Source organism: Pelophylax lessonae (assembly GCF_965119305.1).
Source record: "Pelophylax lessonae genome assembly, chromosome: 3".
Lineage (NCBI taxonomy): Eukaryota > Metazoa > Chordata > Amphibia > Anura > Ranidae > Pelophylax > Pelophylax lessonae.
The window spans coordinates 645,186,870-645,209,015 of record NC_138770.1 but is presented as its reverse complement, the minus strand read 5'-3'; the positions used below and the strand labels follow the sequence as shown (position 1 = coordinate 645,209,015).

Here is a 22,146-nt window from a genome sequence, read left to right as displayed (position 1 = left end):
CTCTATTTGGGTTGGTGGCAGTGATGTGTACAATTCTTGCTTTAAAGGTGCTCCGCGTGATAAATATAATATTTATGTTTTTAGGTGATGAAAGTGCAGGTGTATTAATCAAATCAGTCAATATCAAGGTTTTCTTAAAATAAATAAATATATGAGTACGGTGTGTATCAATGGATAAATAAATAAATAAATAAATATCAGAGTGCTACTTCTTTACCAGTGATATCAATAAATAAATTATATAAATCCAGTGTTGGTCTTCAATCTGATTCATAAACAGTAAAACACATATATATTGTGCTCAAAATAAAGTGCTACATGCAATTTTCTATTAAAACGGTGCTAGAAAAGATGTCTGTGAATAATTCAATTGTAATTCTTCAAATATAAATATTTAAATGAAATAGTCCAAAAGAAAAAAATTATATAGAGAACATCCAAAATAGCTTGTGTGAATACGTTCCTCGCTTATATCCGTGCTTCACTCATGCAATTAAGTGACTAAGATCTCCTTCACCTTGTGTGTCACCTCTGAGTGCTCTAGCCTCTCACCTTATAGGCAAGATCAATTTGCCTTTGGTATCTATCCAAGCTCAACGACAGTTCTTGTTTTAAAACAAGAACCAAAGGACAAACTCTAAACAAAACATCATAAAACAAGGGTGGGAATCAGGCTGTCCTGGAGGACTCATAAAAACAAAGTTGCTGATCGGACAAAGAGGATAGTACAAAAAACGATCAAGACAAACATTTAGAGGGATCCAAGAAAGCAGCTCCACTAAGTAAGAAAGGACCTGGATTGAGAGAAATTGAGTCTATCGTTGAGCTTGGATAGATACCAAAGGCAAATTGATCTTGCCTATAAGGTGAGAGGCTAGAGCACTCAGAGGTGACACACAAGGTGAAGGAGATCTTAGTCACTTAATTGCATGAGTGAAGCACGGATATAAGCGAGGAACGTATTCACACAAGCTATTTTGGATGTTCTCTATATAATTTTTTTCTTTTGGACTATTTCATTTAAATATTTATATTTGAAGAATTACAATTGAATTATTCACAGACATCTTTTCTAGCACCGTTTTAATAGAAAATTGCATGTAGCACTTTATTTTGAGCACAATATATATGTGTTTTACTGTTTATGAATCAGATTGAAGACCAACACTGGATTTATATAATTTATTTATTGATATCACTGGTAAAGAAGTAGCACTCTGATATTTATTTATTTATTTATCCATTGATACACACCGTACTCATATATTTATTTATTTTAAGAAAACCTTGATATTGACTGATTTGATTAATACACCTGCACTTTCATCACCTAAAAACATAAATATTATATTTATCACGCGGAGCACCTTTAAAGCAAGAATTGTACACATCACTGCCACCAACCCAAATAGAGATCCATTAGAGCCAATCCCTGAAGCGCACCACTACCCTTTGAATTATATCCAATAAAAAATTGAAAATAAAATCACATTTCTTCATTTCTTGATAGTACTCAGTTTCCGCTCAACCCTCCGTTGAAGGAAGGTCAATATCCGAGCCACCGAAAAAGAGCAAGGATGAGCAAGGAAGAGAGTCACACCACGCGATGTACGTCTTCCATGTACAATGGTAGATCTTCCTAGAAGTAGAATTCCTAGCTTTTAACAGCGTTGGAATCACTGACTCAGACGAACCTCTATCCTTCAGCACCTGGTGTTCAACAGCCAGGCCGTCAAAGCCAGCGACTGTAAAGCAGGATGGAAGATTGGCCCTTCGGAAAGCAGATCCTCCCTGAGGAAGCTTCCAAGGAGCGTTGGTGACCAGCCGCACCAGATCGGGGTACCAAGCCCGGCAAAGCTAGTCCGGGGCCACTAAGATGACCAAAATCGATCCTGTGTAGAAGTTTTGGCAGAAGCTTGAGAGGAGAGAAGGCGTAAATCAGACGATTCTGACCCCACGTGGCCACCAGCGCGTCTTTGGCATCTGCCAAAGGATTCCTTGACTGAGCCACAAACCTCTTTACCTTTCTGTTGAGCCAAGACACCAACAGATCCACCTTGAGGATGCCCCACAGGAGACAACTGATGAAACACCTCTGAATGAAGGGACCACTACCCTTGGTCCAACGCCTGTCAACTGAGGTAATCCGCCTGCCAGTTTTCTACCCCAGGGTATGTGTACGATGGAGAGGACTGGAACTAAACGTTCTGCTGACCTTAGAATGCCGGCTACCTCCAGAGTGGCTAGGACACTTCTCATGCCCCCCCTGGTGATTGACATAAGCCAGGACCGTGGCATTGTCTGATTGAATGCGCACTGGACATCCCTGAAGACGATCGGCCCAATATTCCAGGCACAGTCTGATCGCACGGAGTTCCAGGACATTGATCGGTAGTGTGGACTCTTCCAGTGTCCGGACTCCCTGAGCAGAATTTTTGCCGAGAACGCCTTCCCATCTGGACAGGCTCGCATTGGTGGTGACCACTGTCCAATACAAGGGGGGGAGAAGGATTTGCCCAGTCGAAGCACCAGAGAACGAAGCCAACTTATCAGGAACTCTTTCATTCCCCGGCTCACCCGGATCTAATTGTCCAGAGACTGCAGATTCTTGTCCCATTTGCCCAAAAACTCCCTTTGCAGGGACCTTGTATGGAACTGTGCAAATGGAACTGCCTTGAAGATAGACACCATCAGGCCCAACACCTGCATGCAAGTCCGGAGGGATGACCATCTGCTGGACAGAATTGTAGCCTGCAGTTTCTGGAGTTTGTCCAGAGGAAGGAACACTCTGGTTAAGGCCAGAGTCCAGAGTCGGACCCAGATAGTCCAGCTTTGTGGACAGAACCAGAGAAGACTTCTGAAAATTCAGAATCCAGTCAAACTCCCTCAGAGTTTGTATTGTGATCTCCAGGTTTTCCACCAGAGCAGTAGGAGACTCTGCTCGCAGGAGGAGGTCATCCAAGTAGCCCAGTATCGCTATCTCCCGTTGGCATAACAATGCTAGCACCGGGGCTAACACTTTCGTGAAGTCCCGAGGAGCAGAAGCGAGACCAAAGGGTAAAGCTACAAACGGATAACGCTCCTCTCCCACGGCAAAGCCGAGAAAGCACTGGTGACCGACACATATTGGAATGTGAAGGTAAGCGTCCTTGATGTCAATGGAGGCAAGAAAATACCCCTGATGCAGGGAAGCCACCACCGTGCAAATGGACTCCATTCTGAATTTCTGCATCCGCACAAAGCAGTTCAGAGCCTTGAGGTCCAGAATTGGATGCACCTTGCCTTCCTTCTTGGGGACTGTAAACAGGTTTGAGTAAAACCCCTGAAAACATTCCGAAGTCAGAACTGGAACAATCCCCCTTTAAAGTAAAAGGTCTTGCACCGCCCCAAAAAGCACCTGTAAGCGGACGGGGGGGGGGGGGGGGGGGTGAAGTCCACAGGTCCGGGAACCAGCAGAGGCTTCTCCCACCCCAGATACAGTTGAGGGCGCACCTTCATGCTGAAGGGGCCTTGTCCGCGGGTCTGGAGAAGCCCGCTCTTGACTTGCCATACCAAATTCGCTTGGATCCTCTAGAAGAGGCCCCGAAGGACTTTGATTCCTTTTCACTTGACCCAGAGGGCCGAAAAAATTCTTATGAGACGAGAAGGAGGGCCCATGTCTACAACAAGATTCCTTGCACTTAGTTGCCTGCAGAAGAAAGGTACTCTTCCTCCCTGTGAGACCTTAATGATGTCATCCATGGTAGCACCAAACAGGCGATCTCCTTGAAAGGGAAGATCAGTCAAAGCCTTTTTAGAAGTCCCACGATCGTCTCTTTTCTTTTTAGAAGTCTGGTCCGCAGACCAGCATTTGAGCCAAAAGAGACGCCAAAAGGACCACTGCCGAAACAGAGAGCCGAGCCACTAGGGGAGCCGCATTCAAAGAGACATCACAGATAAACTGCAGCCTGTGGACCAGCTGGTCTGCCAGCTCAGTAAAGGCAGGGGGAGCTACTCCCCCTCCAGGTCACAGTGCAAAAAGCCTAGCCCATTCAGTCAGTCTGGGACATCAGGGAAATGGTGAATATCGCCCTCGGTGCCGAACTAGCCACAGTGTACATATTGTGGGCCACAGCCACCGCCTGCATCTGGAAACCGGGGGTCCGCTACTGGTGGAACAGTCCACTTCTTAAGAAGGGACTCCTCATAGGGGTATGGCCTAGCAAAACGCTTAGGGACCCCAAGGGGATGCTTTGGTCGTCCCCACTCTTTAGTGACAATTCTGTCAAAATAGGAGGGGAAAGGGAAAACCTTTGCTGCTCTGGATGGCTTGTGACAAAAGGATCCTGCACCTCTATTGCAGCTGCGTCCTCCATATACAGATACAATCAGTGCGTCCACCAGCGCCTTTCGTGCATGGTTGCCGAAGTGGAGGCGCCGGCTGTGCACCCCCCCTTCCCCCATTACCAGCATAGCTCGCTGGCCAGACTTGGGTGACCACTGGATCCAGATTATCCAGTCCATCGCCCAGTCCAGTACTGGATTGTAGGGAAAAAAAATTCTATCTAAAAAGGGAAAAAATTACCAGGACCAGAGATCCCAGCAAGGAATTAGGTCCTTACTCCTGACTAGATAGAAAAATAAACAGAGCATCGATAGTAGAGAGAGGGAGTATACCCCCTGGGACTGTCCATAGGCGTATCCAGACTTTTTTCTGCCTAGTGTCCTACTCCTGTAGGGGCAGTATAACCCAATGGTTAGGAAGATCAGGAGCTGTGTCCGTCAATGAACGAAAGAGAAAAGTTTTGTCTATAGTTTTACTTTCCCTTTAAAGTGTTACTAAATCCAGGAGCCTGCATTCACTAGATCTAATCTTCCACAGTACACAGAACATGGAAACACAAATAATTTTAGTAAATTTGAACTGCTTAATACCTTTTCTCATCAGCAGTATATAGCAGTCGTGTGACTTCTAACAATGTCCAGTCAAGCACTGGTTAAAGCTTGTAGGAGATGTTTTCTGACTATCCTATGAAGCTGCAGGACCCTTGACTCTGTCCCGGACAGTCCAGATTGACCTTGTGCTGATCACATGCACCTTCCCAAGAAAAAAAAAAAAAAACTCTCTAACAATACACACCAAACTGAGCATGTGCAGTCTGACTTCATATGTGTTGTCAGGAAACTATCAGGGGACAGAGGAAGGAGGGGAGGCTCAGAGACAACAATTTTACACAATACAGCATGCTTTACTACATATACAGACTGATTTTACGGTTGTGGGCTTAGTAACACTTTAAAACAATGTACCACATAAGTGTCCAGCTGCTAGTAGAATTCTGCAAGAAGCTAAAAGAAACGGTCTGCGTTTTGCCTGCAGATCAATCTTGAGAATTAAACCGCACTTGCTTATGTGTCATATTTTGACAGACAACCTAAGCACAAGAACAGGTAGATCAAGGGTGACCGCTGGATGCAGAATTCTACCGACCCAAGTATAAAGCTGGGAATACACAAAGCAATATGGCCGTATTCTGGCTGTCATGATGAACAGCACGGTTGCCCTTGACAGGACAGCAGACTGAGAACAGCCAGAACTCATTTGAAATGCTGAGGACAAAAGAAATATACTTCCCAATACATTCCCAATGACCCAGATGATGCTAGTTTAAAATTTATGTAGGAGGTAATACATACTGTATGTTCTTTTGCAACAAACACAATCACTCACAAAATGATGTATTGATAAAAGCTCTCCCTGCAGAGAGGATAATCTACTCTTGTAATGTGATTCACACACCAAAGAAGTCCTTCCATAGCACCGAGTATAACAAAGTATTATAAACTTTCCCCATTTGCACTATAGTAATATATATATATAATGTCGTATATAAAAAGTCAGTCCTTATCTCCAAAGCAGTCAGAATTATGTGATGTTCAAAACCATATCTAATACTCCAGTAACATCCTGCTTCCATCTTTCTTTCCCTAAAGCAAAACTTTGCAATAAAAGAAAAAAAATCCTGCTGCTTGCAAATTTATTTTTCCTTTTTTTAGCTAGACATGGTAGGGTTGATTTACTGAAAAGAGGAGCTCCAGGCTCCTTCAGAAAAATATGTAAATGTCATCAGCTACAAATACCATAGCTGACTTTTAATATAAGGACACTTACCTGTCCAGGAATCCTGCAATGTTGGCACCCGTGCCAATTCTTTAATTGGCTTTGAGTGCAGGCGCCAGCATCTGTAGTAAGAGAAACAGGATGTGAAGCCTTGCAGTTTCACAGCCTGTTTCCTGCTGCGTTTGCGTGAGTTGTGCTGCGCTTTCTGAATGGTCCCAATGTCTTCTGGGATCTGTGGGTGTCCGAGAAGGCAGCAGGGGAAGAAGGGTCTGGAAATGTAGTAGATCACCGAACAGTAATCTTTCCCAGAAGTGGGAGCAGGTACCGGTCAAAACCAGGTACCCGTTCCACCCCTCCACCCCAAAAAGTGCCAAATGTGGCAGTTGCGAGGGGGAGGGGGGGTTTGGGTGCAAACTAGCAGAGCTTTTGGGTGGAGCTCCACTTTAACCACTTGCCAACCAGGCTTTTTTGGGCACTTTTTGTTTAAATTTATTGCTAGAAAATTATTTAACCCCCAAACATTATAAATTTATTTTTTAGAAGAGACCCTAGGGAATAAAATGGTGATCGTTGCAATTTTTTATGTCACATGGTATTTTCACAGGTCTGGGGGAGTATGGAGATATGTACTTTAACGTTAAATGCAAAAGATCAGAAAAATTTTTTTTGATCTTTTGCTAAAAAAAAAAAAAAAAAAAAAAAAAGGATTTACTTCCAGGCCGGACCGACTTCGCTCTGGTCCTCCAAGGCCATAGAGTTGATCAAAGAGTATCTACCCTTTGACCGCCTATGGGAGCAGCCAGCCACACTGTCAGATCACCTGCTCAGAAGAAACGGCGGAAACGGTAAGCCCGAGAAACACCGGCAAGCACCATGAGCCTCTCGGAACGGTTTCATGAGAAAGATGGCCGAAAAAAGCAATATTGGGGTTATGACTGATATCTTTAGCCATAATCCCTGCTGGGGAACTCTGTGGTTCCTCTGTGAAGACTCATCAACCAGGACCACACACCTCTGAGCTCATTTAGACTTGGTTCACACCTATGCAGTTTGCTTTTGATCGTTTCTGCGGTGCTTTTTGCATTTTTGCACACACGATTTTACAGCGTTTTGCGTGGTTATGCTTTTTTTGGCCAATGTGGTGTTGGGCAGATTAAAATAAATGCAAATAATGGTAAAATGGCTGTAAAAACCCACTACATGCTTTTCTGCAGCTTCTCCATTGAAGTCTATTAAACAAAAAAAAAAAAACATTTTGTGTTTAAAGCGGAGTTCCGGCCTCGGAAAAGTTTTTTTAGAAAAAAAATAGCGCCAGGACAGTCAGGGCTAGTGCATTCCACAATGGATAGCCTCTGAACCGTCCCAGGTCACACTTACCTTTTAGAAGAAATACTTACCTTGAAAATTTCTTCTCCAGCGCTGCCATCTCAGGTGTGGGCAGCTGAAGCCAGGGCGTCCTCTTCTGCGTCCTCTTCCGCGTCTTCTTCGTCCCAGAATGCCCTGCACCGGCCCTGCTCGTCACTTCCGGGGCAGGCGCGTCATCTCTGCACAGCTTCTGGGCATGCCCAGAAGCTGTTTGCAGGGAATGACGCGCCTGCCCTGGAAGTGACGAACGAGGCTGGTGCAGGCGCATTGACTCCTGGGAACGATGACGTTCAGCTCCCAGGAATCAATGCAAGCAGGAAGAGACGGTGCGGGCCGCGGCCAGAGAGGGAGGAAGTAGAAGGAAGATAAGTATACTTTCTTCAAAAACAAGGTAAGTAAACAAAAAAAAAAAAAAAATCGGGACCATCCATTTATTTTTCAGATTGTCAGCAAGCGGATGGCCCAAAGTCATTTTTGAAACCGGAACTCCGCTTTAAAAAAAAAAAAAAAAAAGTCTCTGACCAAAAACAAATCGGCTGAAAAAAGCATAGATGTGAATGTGTCCCATAGGAAACCATGTTAAATGAACTGTAGTGCGTTTCTGCAAAAAGCACCAAAAAATGCATAGGTGTGAACTGAGCCTTAGACCACCTATGATTTGGGGTCTTGGATTTTGGTAGAAGGCTGTGTGTGATAAGGTGGAGGGATGCACCGGAAGCATTTTGTCACTATGCACTGATGGACATATCATTAACCACTTAAGCCCCGGAGGATTTGGCTGCTAAAAGACCAGGGGGTATTTTGCGATTCGGCACTGCGTGACTTTAACGGACCATTGCGCGGTCGTGCGACGCTGTACCTAAACTAATTTGACGTCCTTTTTTTCCCACAAACAGAGCGTTCTTTTGGTGGTATTTGATCACCTGTGCGATTTTTTGATCATGCGCTATAAACAAAAAAATAGCGTCAATTTTGCAAAAACAACAATATTTTTCAATTTTTTTATATGAAATTCCCCCCAAAAAAATGTAAAAATCAAAATTTAACATTTTCGGCCAATTTGTTTTATGCTACATATGTTTGGTTAAAAAAAAAAATCGCAAAAAGCGTATTTTGATTGGTTTGCGCAAAAGTTATCGCGTTTACTAACAAAGGGAAAGATTTTTGTCATTTTTGGTGTTTTTTTTTTTAATGGCGGCAATCTGCGATTTTTTTGCGGTACCCCTACGTCACTCTGCCTGGCCGGGGCTGACCGCCGCAGTATATAGTCATGCGGCGGTCGGCAACCGGTTAACAGTTCACATGTGGTGTTATTTTTATTTTTTATTATTTAACTATTTTTTTTACATTAGTAATATTCTGATAAGTTGGATGAGACTGATGATTTCATTGCCTGAAGACTGGTTAACACGGATATTTAGACACAGCGCAACAGTATGTGTATAGACTTTAATTTGCAATGTTCATCATTCCTATAACTCCTTACACATATTCATCAACTTTTCATCCATGAATGGAAGGCGCTCCAGAGATCGATAGAAATATTTAGTACAGACGACATACCTGATCCATGTCCATTGTGGTTTCAATCATTTCCTGAAATTTGTAGAAGTCACTAGAAAGATCAGTGAGTGGAGTAACAAACACGGCCAGCAGGAGCATCTGGTGAGACCCTTAAAGAAAAAAAAAAATTCAATTTTAGTTCATTGTTCTCCGAGTGAAAGACACTGTGAAGACTGGAAATAAAGCCAAAAAATACATAAAGGAAATAGATAACGATAGATAAAAGCAGAAACTATAGACAACAGACCGCCAACTACCAGTCACTTATCTGCTGGTGTCATTTTAATTTTTTTTTTTTTTTTTTTTTTTTTATGTTGAAAAAAAACAAAAACAAGTCAATTCAAAGAAAAAGCTAAGGCTCCGTTCACATATTGGCGTCCCGGATTGCGGGCAGAATCACGGCGATTCTTCCAGAGATTCCGAATCAAGGCAAATCGCGGGACACCCTGGCGATTTCAGTCACTTCCAATGGCACACAGCACGATTTTGCCGTGATTATCGCCCAACGAATTGCGGTAAAATTGCGCAGCAAACAGAATCGCGGGACGCCTGTCACCCAAAAAAGTACAAGAACTTCTTTTAGGCGACAGGCATCCTGCGATTCTGTTTGTCACCCGACGAATCGCAGGTAAATCGTGCAATCGTGGCAAAGTTTGCGCCGTGTTTGGGGTGCCATTGGAAGTGACAGGAATCGAGCGGATGTCCTGCATTTTGCCATGATTTGTAATTGCAGGCAGAATCATGGCACTTCTGCCTGCAATCCGGGATGCCAATATGTGCATGGAGTCTAAGGCAAATCAGCACAATATATATTCATGGGTTCATGTGATCATCCCAAAATTAACATCAACCAGTTAGTATTGTATTGGCAGGACAATGCAATTCCTTTAGCATACCTTGGCATTGCATAAAATAGTAGCTTTGAAAACTGAATTTTTGTAAAATCTTACCTGTAAAATTCCTTTCTCTGAGTCCTCCGACAGTCGCCGCCTCTTCATATTCGTCACATATGGGGGTATTAGACTTTGCTCCGAAGGAGTAGCTAGGCAACAGAATATGTTAACATTAAAGCTTTTAACATATCCCACCCTCAAGGGGTGGTCCCCTCAGTCAATACCCTCCTACTTCCTGCAACCATATCTCAGTTTCAGTGGAATAGCAGTAGAGTATACAACCAAACCCCAAAAGAGGAGCGGGGGCGGCGACTGTCGGAGGACTCAGAGAAAGGAATTTTACAGGTAAAATTTTACAAAAATTCCGTTTTCTCTTACGTCCTCCGACAGTCGCCGCCTCTTCATATTCGTCACATATGGGGACGTCCCAAAGCAGTGCAAACATGAGGGGTGGGAAACGCATCCGCGCCGAAAGGCAACGCAGTCTCCGCATCAAAGAAAGGAACCTTACCAAAGGAAGGAACCCAGCTGGGCAACAGGAAAAAACAGGTGCTCAACAGGAGCAACAACCCAGGAAAAGACAAATAACCAGGGGATAAAAAACTTATCCCAACAGCCAGTGGTCCCCAACAAGGGACCCTAGGGAATCGCCGCACTAAGAACCTTGCGGCCAAAGGAAGCATCCGCCGATGCCTGAACATCTTTTGTATGTCTGAACAACTTTGTAGAACTTTCTGAAAGTGTGCACGGTCGACCAGGTCGCCGCCTTACACACCTGGGCTACAGAAGCCCCATGACGACAGGCCCAAGACGTACTCAGAGATCTAGTAGAGTGCGCCTTCACAGGCACAGGGGGAACCTTCCCCTGCAAAGCATAGGCCTGTTCAATGGTCTGCCTGATCCATTTGGCGATGGTAGAGGCCGACGCCGCCATGCCCTTCCGAGGACCCTCTGGAAGAACAAACAAGGAATCAGTCTTTCGAAAAGACTCAGTCGATTTAAGGTAAACCCTCATCGCCCGAACAACATCCAAAGAATGCAATCTCACCTCCTTTGGATGCTTAGGCTTTTCGCGCACAGCGAAGGCAAGACAATATCCTCATTAAGATGGAATTCCGAAACTCGCTTCGGAAGAAAAGAAGGATTAGGTCGCAAGACCACCTTATCCAAATGAACAACCAGATACGGAGACTTGCAGGACAAAGCCGCCAGCTCCGACACTCTGCGAGCCGAAGTGATCGCAACCAAAAAGGCGACCTTTTTGGACAACATAGACAACGAGATCTCCCTGATCTGTTCAAAAGGAGCACGTTGTAACACAGATAGAACGAGATTCAAGTCCCAAGGGGGCAGAGGATCCCTCCTAGGAGGAACCAGATGCCGCACTCCCTGAACAAAAGTGCCAACCAAGGAGTCGGAAGCCACGGGACGTTGAAAAAGAACGGCCAGCGCAGACACCTGACCCTTTATCGTAGCCAGCGCCAAACGCTGATCGACACCCGTTTGAAGGAAGGACAGCACTCGGGAAACAGAGTATGTGCGGGGTGAAAACCCCCTGGACTCAAACCAGGCAAAATAGGCCTTCCAAGTATGGTAATAAACCTTCCCCGAGGAAGACTTCCTCGCGTTGATCAAGGTATGAACGACCTCTGGGGAGAGACCTTTCTCCTTCAGGACCTCGGTCTCAACAGCCAGGCCGTCAAAGCCAGCGACTGTAAAGCAGGATGGTAAAGCGGCCCTTGAGACAGGAGATCGTCTCGAAGAGGCAGACGCCACGGGGCGTCGACCGCCAGATTCACGAGGTCTGCGTACCAGGACCGGCGAGGCCAGTCCGGTGCCACAAGAATCACCGTGCTGCGTTCCGAGTGTAACCTGCGAAGGAACCTGGACAGCAACTGAATCGGTGGAAACGCGTACATCAGCTTGTACTGATGCCACGGGGCCACTAACGCGTCCGACGCGTCTGTGCGAGGGTCGCGCGTCCTTGCCACGAACCTTCTCACCTTGTTGTTGAGACGAGACGCGAACAGGTCCACATCTGGAAGACCCCACTTCGCGCACAACATCTGGAAGACAGCCGGGTGGAGAGACCATTCCCCCTGATCCAGGGTCTGGCGACTCAGATAGTCCGCCTGCCAGTTCTCCACCCCTGGAATGTGAACCGCCGTTATCGCCGGGACATGAGTCTCGGCCCAAGACAGAATGTCGGCCACTTCTCGAGCCGCTCGGGCACTCCTGGTGCCCCCTTGGTGGTTGATGTAGGCCACCGCCGTGGCATTGTCCGTCTGCACCCGAACCAGGCAGCCCCGCAGCCGGTCCGTCCAGCGATGAAGACAGATTTATCGCACGCAATTCCAGAATGTTGATCGGAAGGGAGGACTCCCCCTCCGACCAAGTCCCCTGGGCGGACAGAACGCCCAGAACACCACCCCAGCCCGACAGGCTGGCATCCGTAGTGATTACCGTCCACGAGATAGGACAAAACGACTTGCCCCCGGACACCATCGGGGACTGGAGCCACCACAGAAGGTCTCTTCTGGTGCGATGACTCAACGAGATTTGAAGATCCAGAGATTGAGGTCGCCCGTCCCACATGGACAGGATCTCCGCTTGGAGACCCCGCGTATGAAACTGGGCGAAGGGAATTGCCTCGAAGGCCGAGGCCATCAATCCCAGACATCTCATGCACGTCCGCAGAGACAAGTGCGGAACGTCCCTGAGGGACCTGACTTCCTCCTGAAGAGTTCTGAGTTTGTCTTCTGGCAGGAAGACCTTCGCCTGCACCGAGTCCAGAATCATTCCCAGGTAGGGAAGACGAACCGACGGACTCAGTGTCGACTTTGGAAAATTTATCGTCCAACCAAACTCCTGCAGAGTTTGCATCGTGACAGACAGGTCCTTCTCCAGACCCTGGCTGGTCGCAGACCGAACCAGAATGTCGTCCAGATACCCCAGGACAGAAATGCCCTGGGCCCTCAATAATGCCAGAACCGGTGCAAGCACCTTGGTGAAGACCCGCGGAGCCGAGGCGAGACCAAAAGGCAACGCCACGAACTGGTAGTGATCCTCCGCAATGGCGAATCGAAGGTACCTCTGGTGACCCTCGAAAATGGGGATGTGAAGATACGCATCCTTCAAATCGATGGAGGCCATGAATTCCCCCGGAACCAGGGCAGCCACCACCGACCGCAGGGATTCCATTCGGAACTTGCGAACCCGCACAGAGCGGTTCAGAGCCTTCAAGTCCAGAATTGGACGAACCTTGCCCTCCTTTCTGGGCACGGTGAACAGATTGGAATAAAACCCCCGAAATCTGTCCCGATGAGGCACCGGAACTACCACTCCCTGAGCCCTCAGGTCCCGCACCGCCAGGTGCAGGTCCCGTAAACGCTCTGGAGATCGTTGAAGATTTGAGGGAAAAAATCTGCTCTCCGGCCGAGAGAGAAACTCGATCTTGTAACCAGATCGAACGATCTCCTGAACCCATCTGTCCCGCACGCGGGCCAACCAGGGCCAAAGAAAACCGAGCAAGCGTCCCCCCACCCCAAAACTGGGTGAGGGCGCCCCTTCAGGCCGCACTGTTATGGGCTGCGGATCCGGATTGACCGGACTACTGTTTTCCAGACCAGGGCTTCTTCTGAGAGCCTTGACCTTTGAACGGTTTGCCCTTGTAGTGCGACCGAAAGGCACGAAAGGACCCCTGAGGGGGCCGAAAATTAGCATGCTTCTTCCCAGAAGCCCCCTTAGCCTTGGGGAAATGGGGCAAGAGAGTGCTCTTACCTCCGGTGATCCCCTTAATCAACACATCCAAGGACTCCCCAAAAAGGCGAGACCCATCATAAGGCAGATTGGCTAAGGTCTTACGTGAAGATTGGTCCACCGACCAACATTTCAACCAAACCAGGCGGCGAGACAACACCGCCACGCTGTGCACACGTGCAGCCAACGGGACTAGGTCCAAGTCCGCATCACACAGATACATGACACCCTGGTGGATTTGATCCACCATATCCAGGGTCGCCGGCGAGGCCGAATCGGCCACTAAGACGCGCCTAAGCATCTGCGTCCAACTTGCGACCGCCTGGGCCGCCATGAGAGAAGCAAACAGAGCCTTAAGCATAGAACCCGTAACAGAATAAGTATGACGGGCAAGAGACTCCAATCTCCTATCCGTGGCATCACGGAACACAGGGGAATCCTCTGCAGGAATCGCAGTGGATTTGTTCAAAACCGCAATTGCGTGATCCACTGGGGGTGGCACACACCACCTTTCATCAGTGGAAGGCGAGAAAGGATAACGCAGCTTGAACCTACTTGGTACAGCAAATGGTTTGCGTAGATTGCGCCATTGTTCCTTAACAGCGCGCTGAAAATCATCATTGCAGGGAAAAACCTGCGGCGTCCTGCGTTTCCTCTGCGTCCCATAAGCCGCCAAGGCAGCGGGGGGACACACTTCATCCTGCAAACGCAGCGTTTGTTTTATGGAGGCAATCAATTCATCCATGATTGCAAGCTCTTCAGGCGAGCCAGGGGGAGAATTATCAACCCCTTCAACTTCAGCCTCCACCTCAGACCCCACTAGATCCAGGGAGGAGCGGGACCCCGATAAGGAGGCCCCCGCCATAACAGCCCCATCACCTTCACCCTCAGAATCAGAGGAAAGAGAAACTCTGGGTCTTTTAGCAGATTGAGCAGCCACCAGCATCTGCACCTGAGCAGCAAGGCCAGCCACAATAGTGGCTAAATCCCCCCCTGGGGGGGAAACAGCGGTCCCCTGGCTTTCCAACAAGGCGGTAGGAAATTTGCCCTCCTGAGAATCCATTGCCCCTATTACAAATGCCGGATAATAAAGGGTTAACTGCCCCTTTAACAAGCGCGGCGAGCGCAGCCCACCGCACCACACACAAGCACAATGAGACCCCCACAGGGACAATAAAACTGACACAGGCAATGGATAAGAAGGATATAACCTGAGGAGACCCTCGCCGCTGCTGCTGGCTCGATCGGTGTTCCTGGAGAAGAGGAAGTGATGCGGCCAGGGCGCTCTATGAAAGCCTATGGGAGGCTACAAGAAAATGGCCGCCATGCATGTAGAACATGCGGCCGGAGCGAGTGTAGGCAAAATGGCGCCGAAACCTCAGCTCCACAGTACAGTAATGCACACATGTCATCCATGTATAAAAAAACATGTTAGATCGCCGCAGCGATCGCTGTATAGTGCCCCAACATGCCACAAAACATGCCCCACAGCACACAGCTTCTCACACTGACAAGGCTGACACACACAGTGTCACACAGCTCCCCCCCCCCCCTTGCAGCCCACAGCATGCAGTCGAGTGATAGGGAGACAAACAGTGTGAACAGAGGCAGGTTACACAGTCCCAGACTGACAACCCCCCAGACAGACAGGTCCCCACATAGATACACTTACCTCACAATGGCGTGGGGGACCCGCACAGGCGAACAAGCCGCTGCACATGAGGCAGGGAGAGTCGCATACAAGACGCACAGAATGGGGGTTAAGAAACCGCACAGCGTCCAGTGAGGTAGCCACCTCACCAATCATCCCTGCACCGAACAGGGATGGATCGTTCACTGTGCCAGGAGCGTTACCTGGCTGAACGCTCGATGGCAGGCTGGGAAGCCACTGACCCACGACCTGCGACCAGGGGGATCAGCCCGAGACCCAGCCCGCATGATCCTCTTCATCCGAAGAACTAACTAATGCTGACAAAAAGAACAGCTAAGTAAAGGTAGAGAGAAAACTCAAACAAAAAATCAAAAAAGAAGAAGAAAGAGTCTGGGGCACAAAGCCCCAGCACAGAGAGAGCCAGCCACTCCTGACAAGCTAGACATTGAAACTGAGATAAGGTTGCAGGAAGTAGGAGGGTATTGACTGAGGGGACCACCCCTTGAGGGTGGGATATGTTAAAAGCTTTAATGTTAACATATTCTGTTGCCTAGCTACTCCTTCGGAGCAAAGTCTAATACCCCCATATGTGACGAATATGAAGAGGCGGCGACTGTCGGAGGACGTAAGAGAAATATTTTTTATATTAGTAGTCAACAGAGACATATACTCAGGATCAGGAATAATGGGGCCACATACAACCTACCAACCCCTTCTACTGACCCGCAGTCAGCCATGAGAGAATAAAGAGGAGAGCACAATGTGCCATGACCAAATTTGGGAGGTACTTAAGGCTTAAGCAAGTAACGCTGATGCCTCCCAACCCTTTAGGTTTCTGTAGCCGGGAGGCAGGGCGGGTTTCTGTAGCCGGGAGGCAGGGCGGGTTTCTGTAGCCGGGAGGCAGGGCGGGTTTCTGTAGCCGGGAGGCAGGGCGGGTTTCTGTAGCCGGGAGGCAGGGCGGGTTTCTGTAGCCGGGAGGCAGGGCGGGTTTCTGATCATGTGATTGGCTGTCACGATTGGAAAGCACCCGATCACAAGTAGAGATCGGGAGCTTTCCGTTAGCTGCTGGTAACTGTGCTTTTAGCGCGCACTTGGCATAGCACGGTTTACATTCTGGAACGTATATATGTGGCTGCTCAGCGTTAAGGCCCACCTGCCAGGAGGCCGTATGGGTGCGTAACGCCGGTGCGAAGAGGTTAAGGTGGTTTTAACCCTCAGACATGAAATATAAACAAAGTATATCCCTTTGTAGTGTTCACTTGTCCCAGTCCAGAGCACCAAGTGTAATTTCTGTCCGCTGCTTTGTTCCTCTGCTGTCTGCATGAGTTCTTTCTGACAAGTTTTCCTGACACCAAGAGAAAAATGGTGACGGGAGGGAGCTCCAGCTGATTGATAGCCTCAGTTCCTTTGAAGTGTGTGAAAGGGGGTGTGTCCTTTTCCTCCAATCAGCTCTCAAAGGTATCCTCAACGAGCTATGCAGAGTGCAACTTCAGCTTTCCGCCCCCTTTTTTCTGAACTCTCAGACAAGCTTTATAATTCAGCATTTTGAACAGATGTAGAGAAGAAAAGACTGCAGATAAACAGGTACAACTTGTACAGGATGCTCTGTTTAATCTCTGCGTATTACCTGAGGTCATTGACCTCACTGGGTATATGAAATGGTTTCAAACCACTTTAAAACCACTAAGTCTAGCTACAGAGCGCAGGGGTCAGGAGCGTAATGTACAGAGCGCAGAGGTCAGGAGCATAATGTACAGAGCGCAGGGGTCAGGAGCGTAATGTACAGAGCGCAGGGGTCAGGAGCGTAATGTACAGAGCGCAGGGGTCAGGAGCGTAATGTACAGAGCGCAGGGGTCAGGAGCGTAATGTACAGAGCGCAGGGGTCAGGAGCGTAATGTACAGAGCGCAGGGGTCAGGAGCGTAATGTACAGAGCGCAGGGGATAGTGGTAGGTAATGTACAGTCTGTTTCTGTACCTTGCACATTACCCTCCTGAAAAGGCAGTTCAGCCAATTAGAATTAGTCTGTCATTGACCAAGAAGTGATAAGGATTGCTGCACATTCTCATTCTTGCCCCATAAAAGAACCCCAGCAGTGCCTCATGTACCACACTAATTCATAGCAATGGTGCTCATCTGTCAGGTCAATTTCCAGGGAAGTAGCCATCATCTTGAATGAACAGGCAGCATGCTGATCCTGGCACCTTTAGGCTTGGGCTACACACTGCTCAATTGCCAAGCTCTCTGTTTTGCAGGAACCTACACCTCCTCACCAACCTCACCACAGCAACTGCACTTTATTGGTCCTTTTAGCTTAGTAAGAAGGTATCTTAGGCTGGCCATACACTATACAATTTTCTTGTTCAACTTTCCTTTAGATTTACCAAAACCATGTAATATAGAGTCAAATCTAAACACTTTCAATTTGTATGCAGTCAGGCAGGCCCTTGTACTACATAGTTTAAGGTAAATCTAAAGGAAATTGAATAAGAAAATTGTATAGTGTATGGCCAGCCTTACAATGATAATCATACCTGTGGTTGGCTCCTACTGTCAAGAGGAACAAGCAGTTGGGCGAGGTGTCCAATGTCTTCTTTAATACTGGTTCCTCCATTAAAGTCATGGAGGCATGCCGCTTTTTACTGTAATTCTGCTTTATCCATTAATGCTATTGTATGTCAGCAAATCCTGTTCAGGGAGCATGCTGACTGCGACTACTGAAAAAAGCTTTAATAGGCTTGAGACATGTATACCATGTTCTAGAATTTATCAACCCAAAACAGTTTGAAGAAAGTGTTTTTGTAGAGAACAGAGGCTGCAATACAGTGATCAGCCATAACATTAGGACCACTGACAGGTAAAGTGAAAAACATTGATTATCCTGTTATAATGGCATCTGCAAATAAGATACTTTGTTAGGCAGCAAGTGAACATGTTGTCCTGAAGTTGAAGTGATAAAAGCAGAAAAAATGGGCAAGCATAAGGATATATGCAACTTTGACAAGGGCCAAATTGTAATGCCTAGATGACTGGATCAGAGCAACTCCAAAACTGCAGCTCTTGTGGGATGTTCTCGGTCTTCAGTGGTCAGGACCGACCAAAAGTGGTCCAAGGAAGATCAATGAACGGGTGAGAGGGTCATGGGCAGACAAGGCTCATTGAGTTAGGCAGAGAGCAAATGCCGGCCCATGTAGTCAAATCCAACAGAAAAGCTACTGCAGCTCAAATTGCTGAAAAGGTTCATGCTGGTTCTGACAGAAAGGTGTCCGAACACACAGAGCATCGCAGTTTGTTGTGTATGGGCTTGTGTAGCCACAGATCGGTCAGGGTGACCATGGTGACTTGTGTCCACACCCTTTAAAAGCACATACAATGGGCACATGAACATCAGAACTGAACCACGGAGCAATGGAAGAAGGTGGCCTGATCTGATGAATTTAAGAATGGCTTAAAGCAGAGTTCTACCCTAAAAATTAAGTTTGCACCGTCCGCTAACTTAAAAACACCTGAAAAAGAATTTAATAATTACAATTTTTTTTGTTTCACTTACCTTGTTTTTAATGAAAATATACTTACCTTCCCTCCTCCCTCTGCGGACACGGCTCACGACATCACTTCCTCCTTGCATTGACTCCTCGGAGATGAGCGTCATTAATCCTAGGAGTATATGCCCTGCACCGGAGTCACTCGTCACTTCCGGTTCATGGGGGTATGCCAAGAAGCTGTTCAGGAATGTCCCGGAAGTGACGAGCAGGGCATTCTGGGACTCCGACGTTACCGAAGAGGACACGAAGAGGGATGCTCCGGCTTCAGCTGCCCACACCTGAGATGGCAGCGCTGGACAAGGTATTTTCAAAGGTAAGTATTTCTTCTTACAAGGTAAGTGAAACCGGGCACAGTTCAGAGGCTATTGTTGCTTAAATGCACTAGCCCTGACTGTTTCGGGGGTATTTTTGGCTTACCTTTTTTTTCTTTGCCCAGAACTCCGCTTTAAGGCACACAACCAGTTTAAGGTGTCGATTTGGCCTCCAAGTTCTTTAGATCTCAATTCAAATCGAGCATCTGTGGAATGTTCTGGGAAAAACAAGTCTGATCCACGAAGGCCCCACTTTGCAACTGACAGGACTTAACCACTTAAGCCCCGGAAGATTTTACCCCCTTCCTGACCAGGGGGTATTTTGCGATTCGGCACTGCGTGATTTTAACGGACAATTGCGCGGTCTTGCGACGCTGTACCTAAACGAATTTGACGTCCTTTTTTTCCCATAAACAGAGCTTTCTTTTGGTGGTATTTGATCACCTGTGCGATTTTTTGATCATGCGCTATAAACAAAATAAGAGCGTCAATTTTGCAAAAATAGCAATATTTTTCAAATTTTTTTTATATGAAATTCCCAAAAAAATGTAAAAATCAAAATTTTTTAACATTTTCGGACAATTTGTTTTATGCTACATATGTTTGGCAAAAAAAATTGCAAAAAGCGTATTTTGATTGTTTTGCGCAAAAGTTATCGCGTTTACTAACAAAGGGAAAGATTTTTGTCATTTTTGTTGTTTTTTTTTTTTTAACGCGTAATGGCGGCGATCTGCGATTTTTTTTGCGGTACTGCGACATTGGGGCGGACAGATCGGACCCTTGACTGACATTTTTGGGGTTACCAGTGACATTACTGCAGTAATCAGTGCTATACATATGCACTGTTACTGTAAAATTACACTGGTAGTGAAGGGGTTAACTTTATTTGAGAGGGAGGGGCTGTGTGTGTCCCTAGGGGTGTGATTCTAACGGTGATTGGCTGTGGCTTGTGCTGTAGGAACAATGATCAACGGTCCTACATAGTAGAACTGTATAATCAGTGTTTCTACACAGGGGAGAATGACAGGCGGCTTGTTTACACTAGCCGCCTGACTTTCTCCCTCTGCAGCGACGATCGCAGAGTGACCGGCGGACATCGGGTCCGCCGGTCACACGCGCGGGGGGGGTCCGTGACCGCGCGGGAGCGCGCCTCCGGCGGCGCGTGCTCGCTCCCCAGAGCCTCACAGGCTAGTGACGTTTATTTACGTCACTTTGCCTGTGAGGGGCTGACTGCCGCAGTATATCTACTTGCGGCGGTCGGCAAGTGGTTAAAGGATCTGATATACTGAGGGCTCGGTGCTAGATACCAATGCATACCTTCAGAGGTCTAGTGGAGTCCATACCTCGAAGGGTTATGGTGGGTGGTCATAACGTTATGGCCAATCGGTGTATGAGTTTGAGTTTGTTAGGTATATTTCAATGCTTGCTATTGCCTTCACGTAGGTGGGAAAAGAATTAAAAAAAAAAAAAGTAAAAAGTACAGGTTTCTATTAAATTTTTAACACAAGACAGCAGAGAAAACATCCCTGGCCAATGTCCCTCCCATGCAGATATCTACTTCTGAACACACCAGGATGCCTAATGACATGCATGCGATGCTCAGAACTGCACAAAGACCAAAGCTTGAATTGTGCCTTTGAGTCTTCTTTTGTTTTATAGACACAATCCTGGAAAATGACTGTATTAAATATTTATACACTGGATGAAGAAATTCAGTTTCTCACTACTGCAGCCTGGAAAGCAAAGAGCGTGAATGAAACCATCAGTGTCACAATGCTCTCAGGAAGAAAAGCTTCTGTTATACAAGGTACTTGAAAAAAAGGTATCCAAGTATGAAAGAATACACAAGGAAGCCTGACAAGAAGCGGTTGTATACAACAGCCCTTGTCTGAATGATACTGCGGAATTGCACTTGTGTTTAAATGGATTCCACAGACAGCAACAACATTAAAATGAACCTGTCAAGCCCATTAATGTGTGTAAACGCACTACTGACAAAGTATAGGGCTACACTTGTCTTCAAATCAGTCTGTGTACGCCTGGAAAACCAGATCTAGGTCCAGGATAGATTAAATATCAATCTATATATAGAGCATCAACTTCACTGCCTCGTAACTTTCGCCCCCTACCTTGTTTGTGGAATGTTAAATACAATGCTAAACTGCTATAGGGCGGCCGCTCTGCGCAGAATCACACACACTATATTGTCAAAAGTATTGGGACGCCTGCCTTTACACACACACAAATTAATTTTAATGGCATCCCCAGTCTTAGTTTGTAGGGTTCAATAGTAAGTTGGCTCAACCTTTGCAGCTATAACAGCTTCAACTCTTCTGGGAAGGCTGTCCACAAGGTTTAGGAGTGTGTCTATGGGAATGTTTGACCATTCTTCCAGAAGTGCATTTGTGAGGTCAGGCACTGATGTTACCTGGCTCACATTCTACACTCTAATTCATCTCAAAGGTGTTCTATTGGGTTGAGGTCAGGACTCTATGCAGGTCAGTCAAGTTGCTCCATCCCAAACTCGCTCATCCATTTCTTTATGGACCTTGATTTGTGCACTGGTGCGCAGTCATGTTAGAACAGGAAGGGGCCATCCCCAAACTGTTCCCACAAAGTTGGGAGCATGAAATTGTCCAAAAAGTCTTGGTTTCCTGAAGCCTTAACCACTTAAGTCCCAGCCCTATTTCGGACACTTTTTGTTTACAAGTTAAAACCAGTATTTTTTCCTAGAAAACTACTTAGAACCCCCAAACATTATATATATTTTTTAAGCAAAGACTGGAGAATAAAATGTCGGTCATTGCAAAATTTTTTGTCCCGCGGTATTTGCGCAGCGGTCTTTAAAAACGCCATTTTTTTGGAAAAAAATTTGAAAAATCACATTTCACTGCATTTAAAAAATACTAAACAGTAAAGTTAGCCCATTTTTTTTGTGTATTGTGAAAGATGATGTCACGC

The 22,146-nt window shown here is 46.7% G+C and overlaps 1 protein-coding gene across 1 annotated transcript in view; it reads right to left on the bottom strand.

Moving 5' to 3' along the window:
- Nucleotides 1–22,146, bottom strand: part of MSH2 (mutS homolog 2) — a 287,390-nt gene that overhangs the window by 119,364 nt on the left and 145,880 nt on the right. Inside the window, exon 8 of the mRNA XM_082252339.1 lies at nt 9,029–9,138. Coding sequence (XP_082108465.1) covers nt 9,029–9,138 — 110 coding nt within the window. The remainder of the gene's footprint in view (nt 1–9,028; nt 9,139–22,146) is intronic.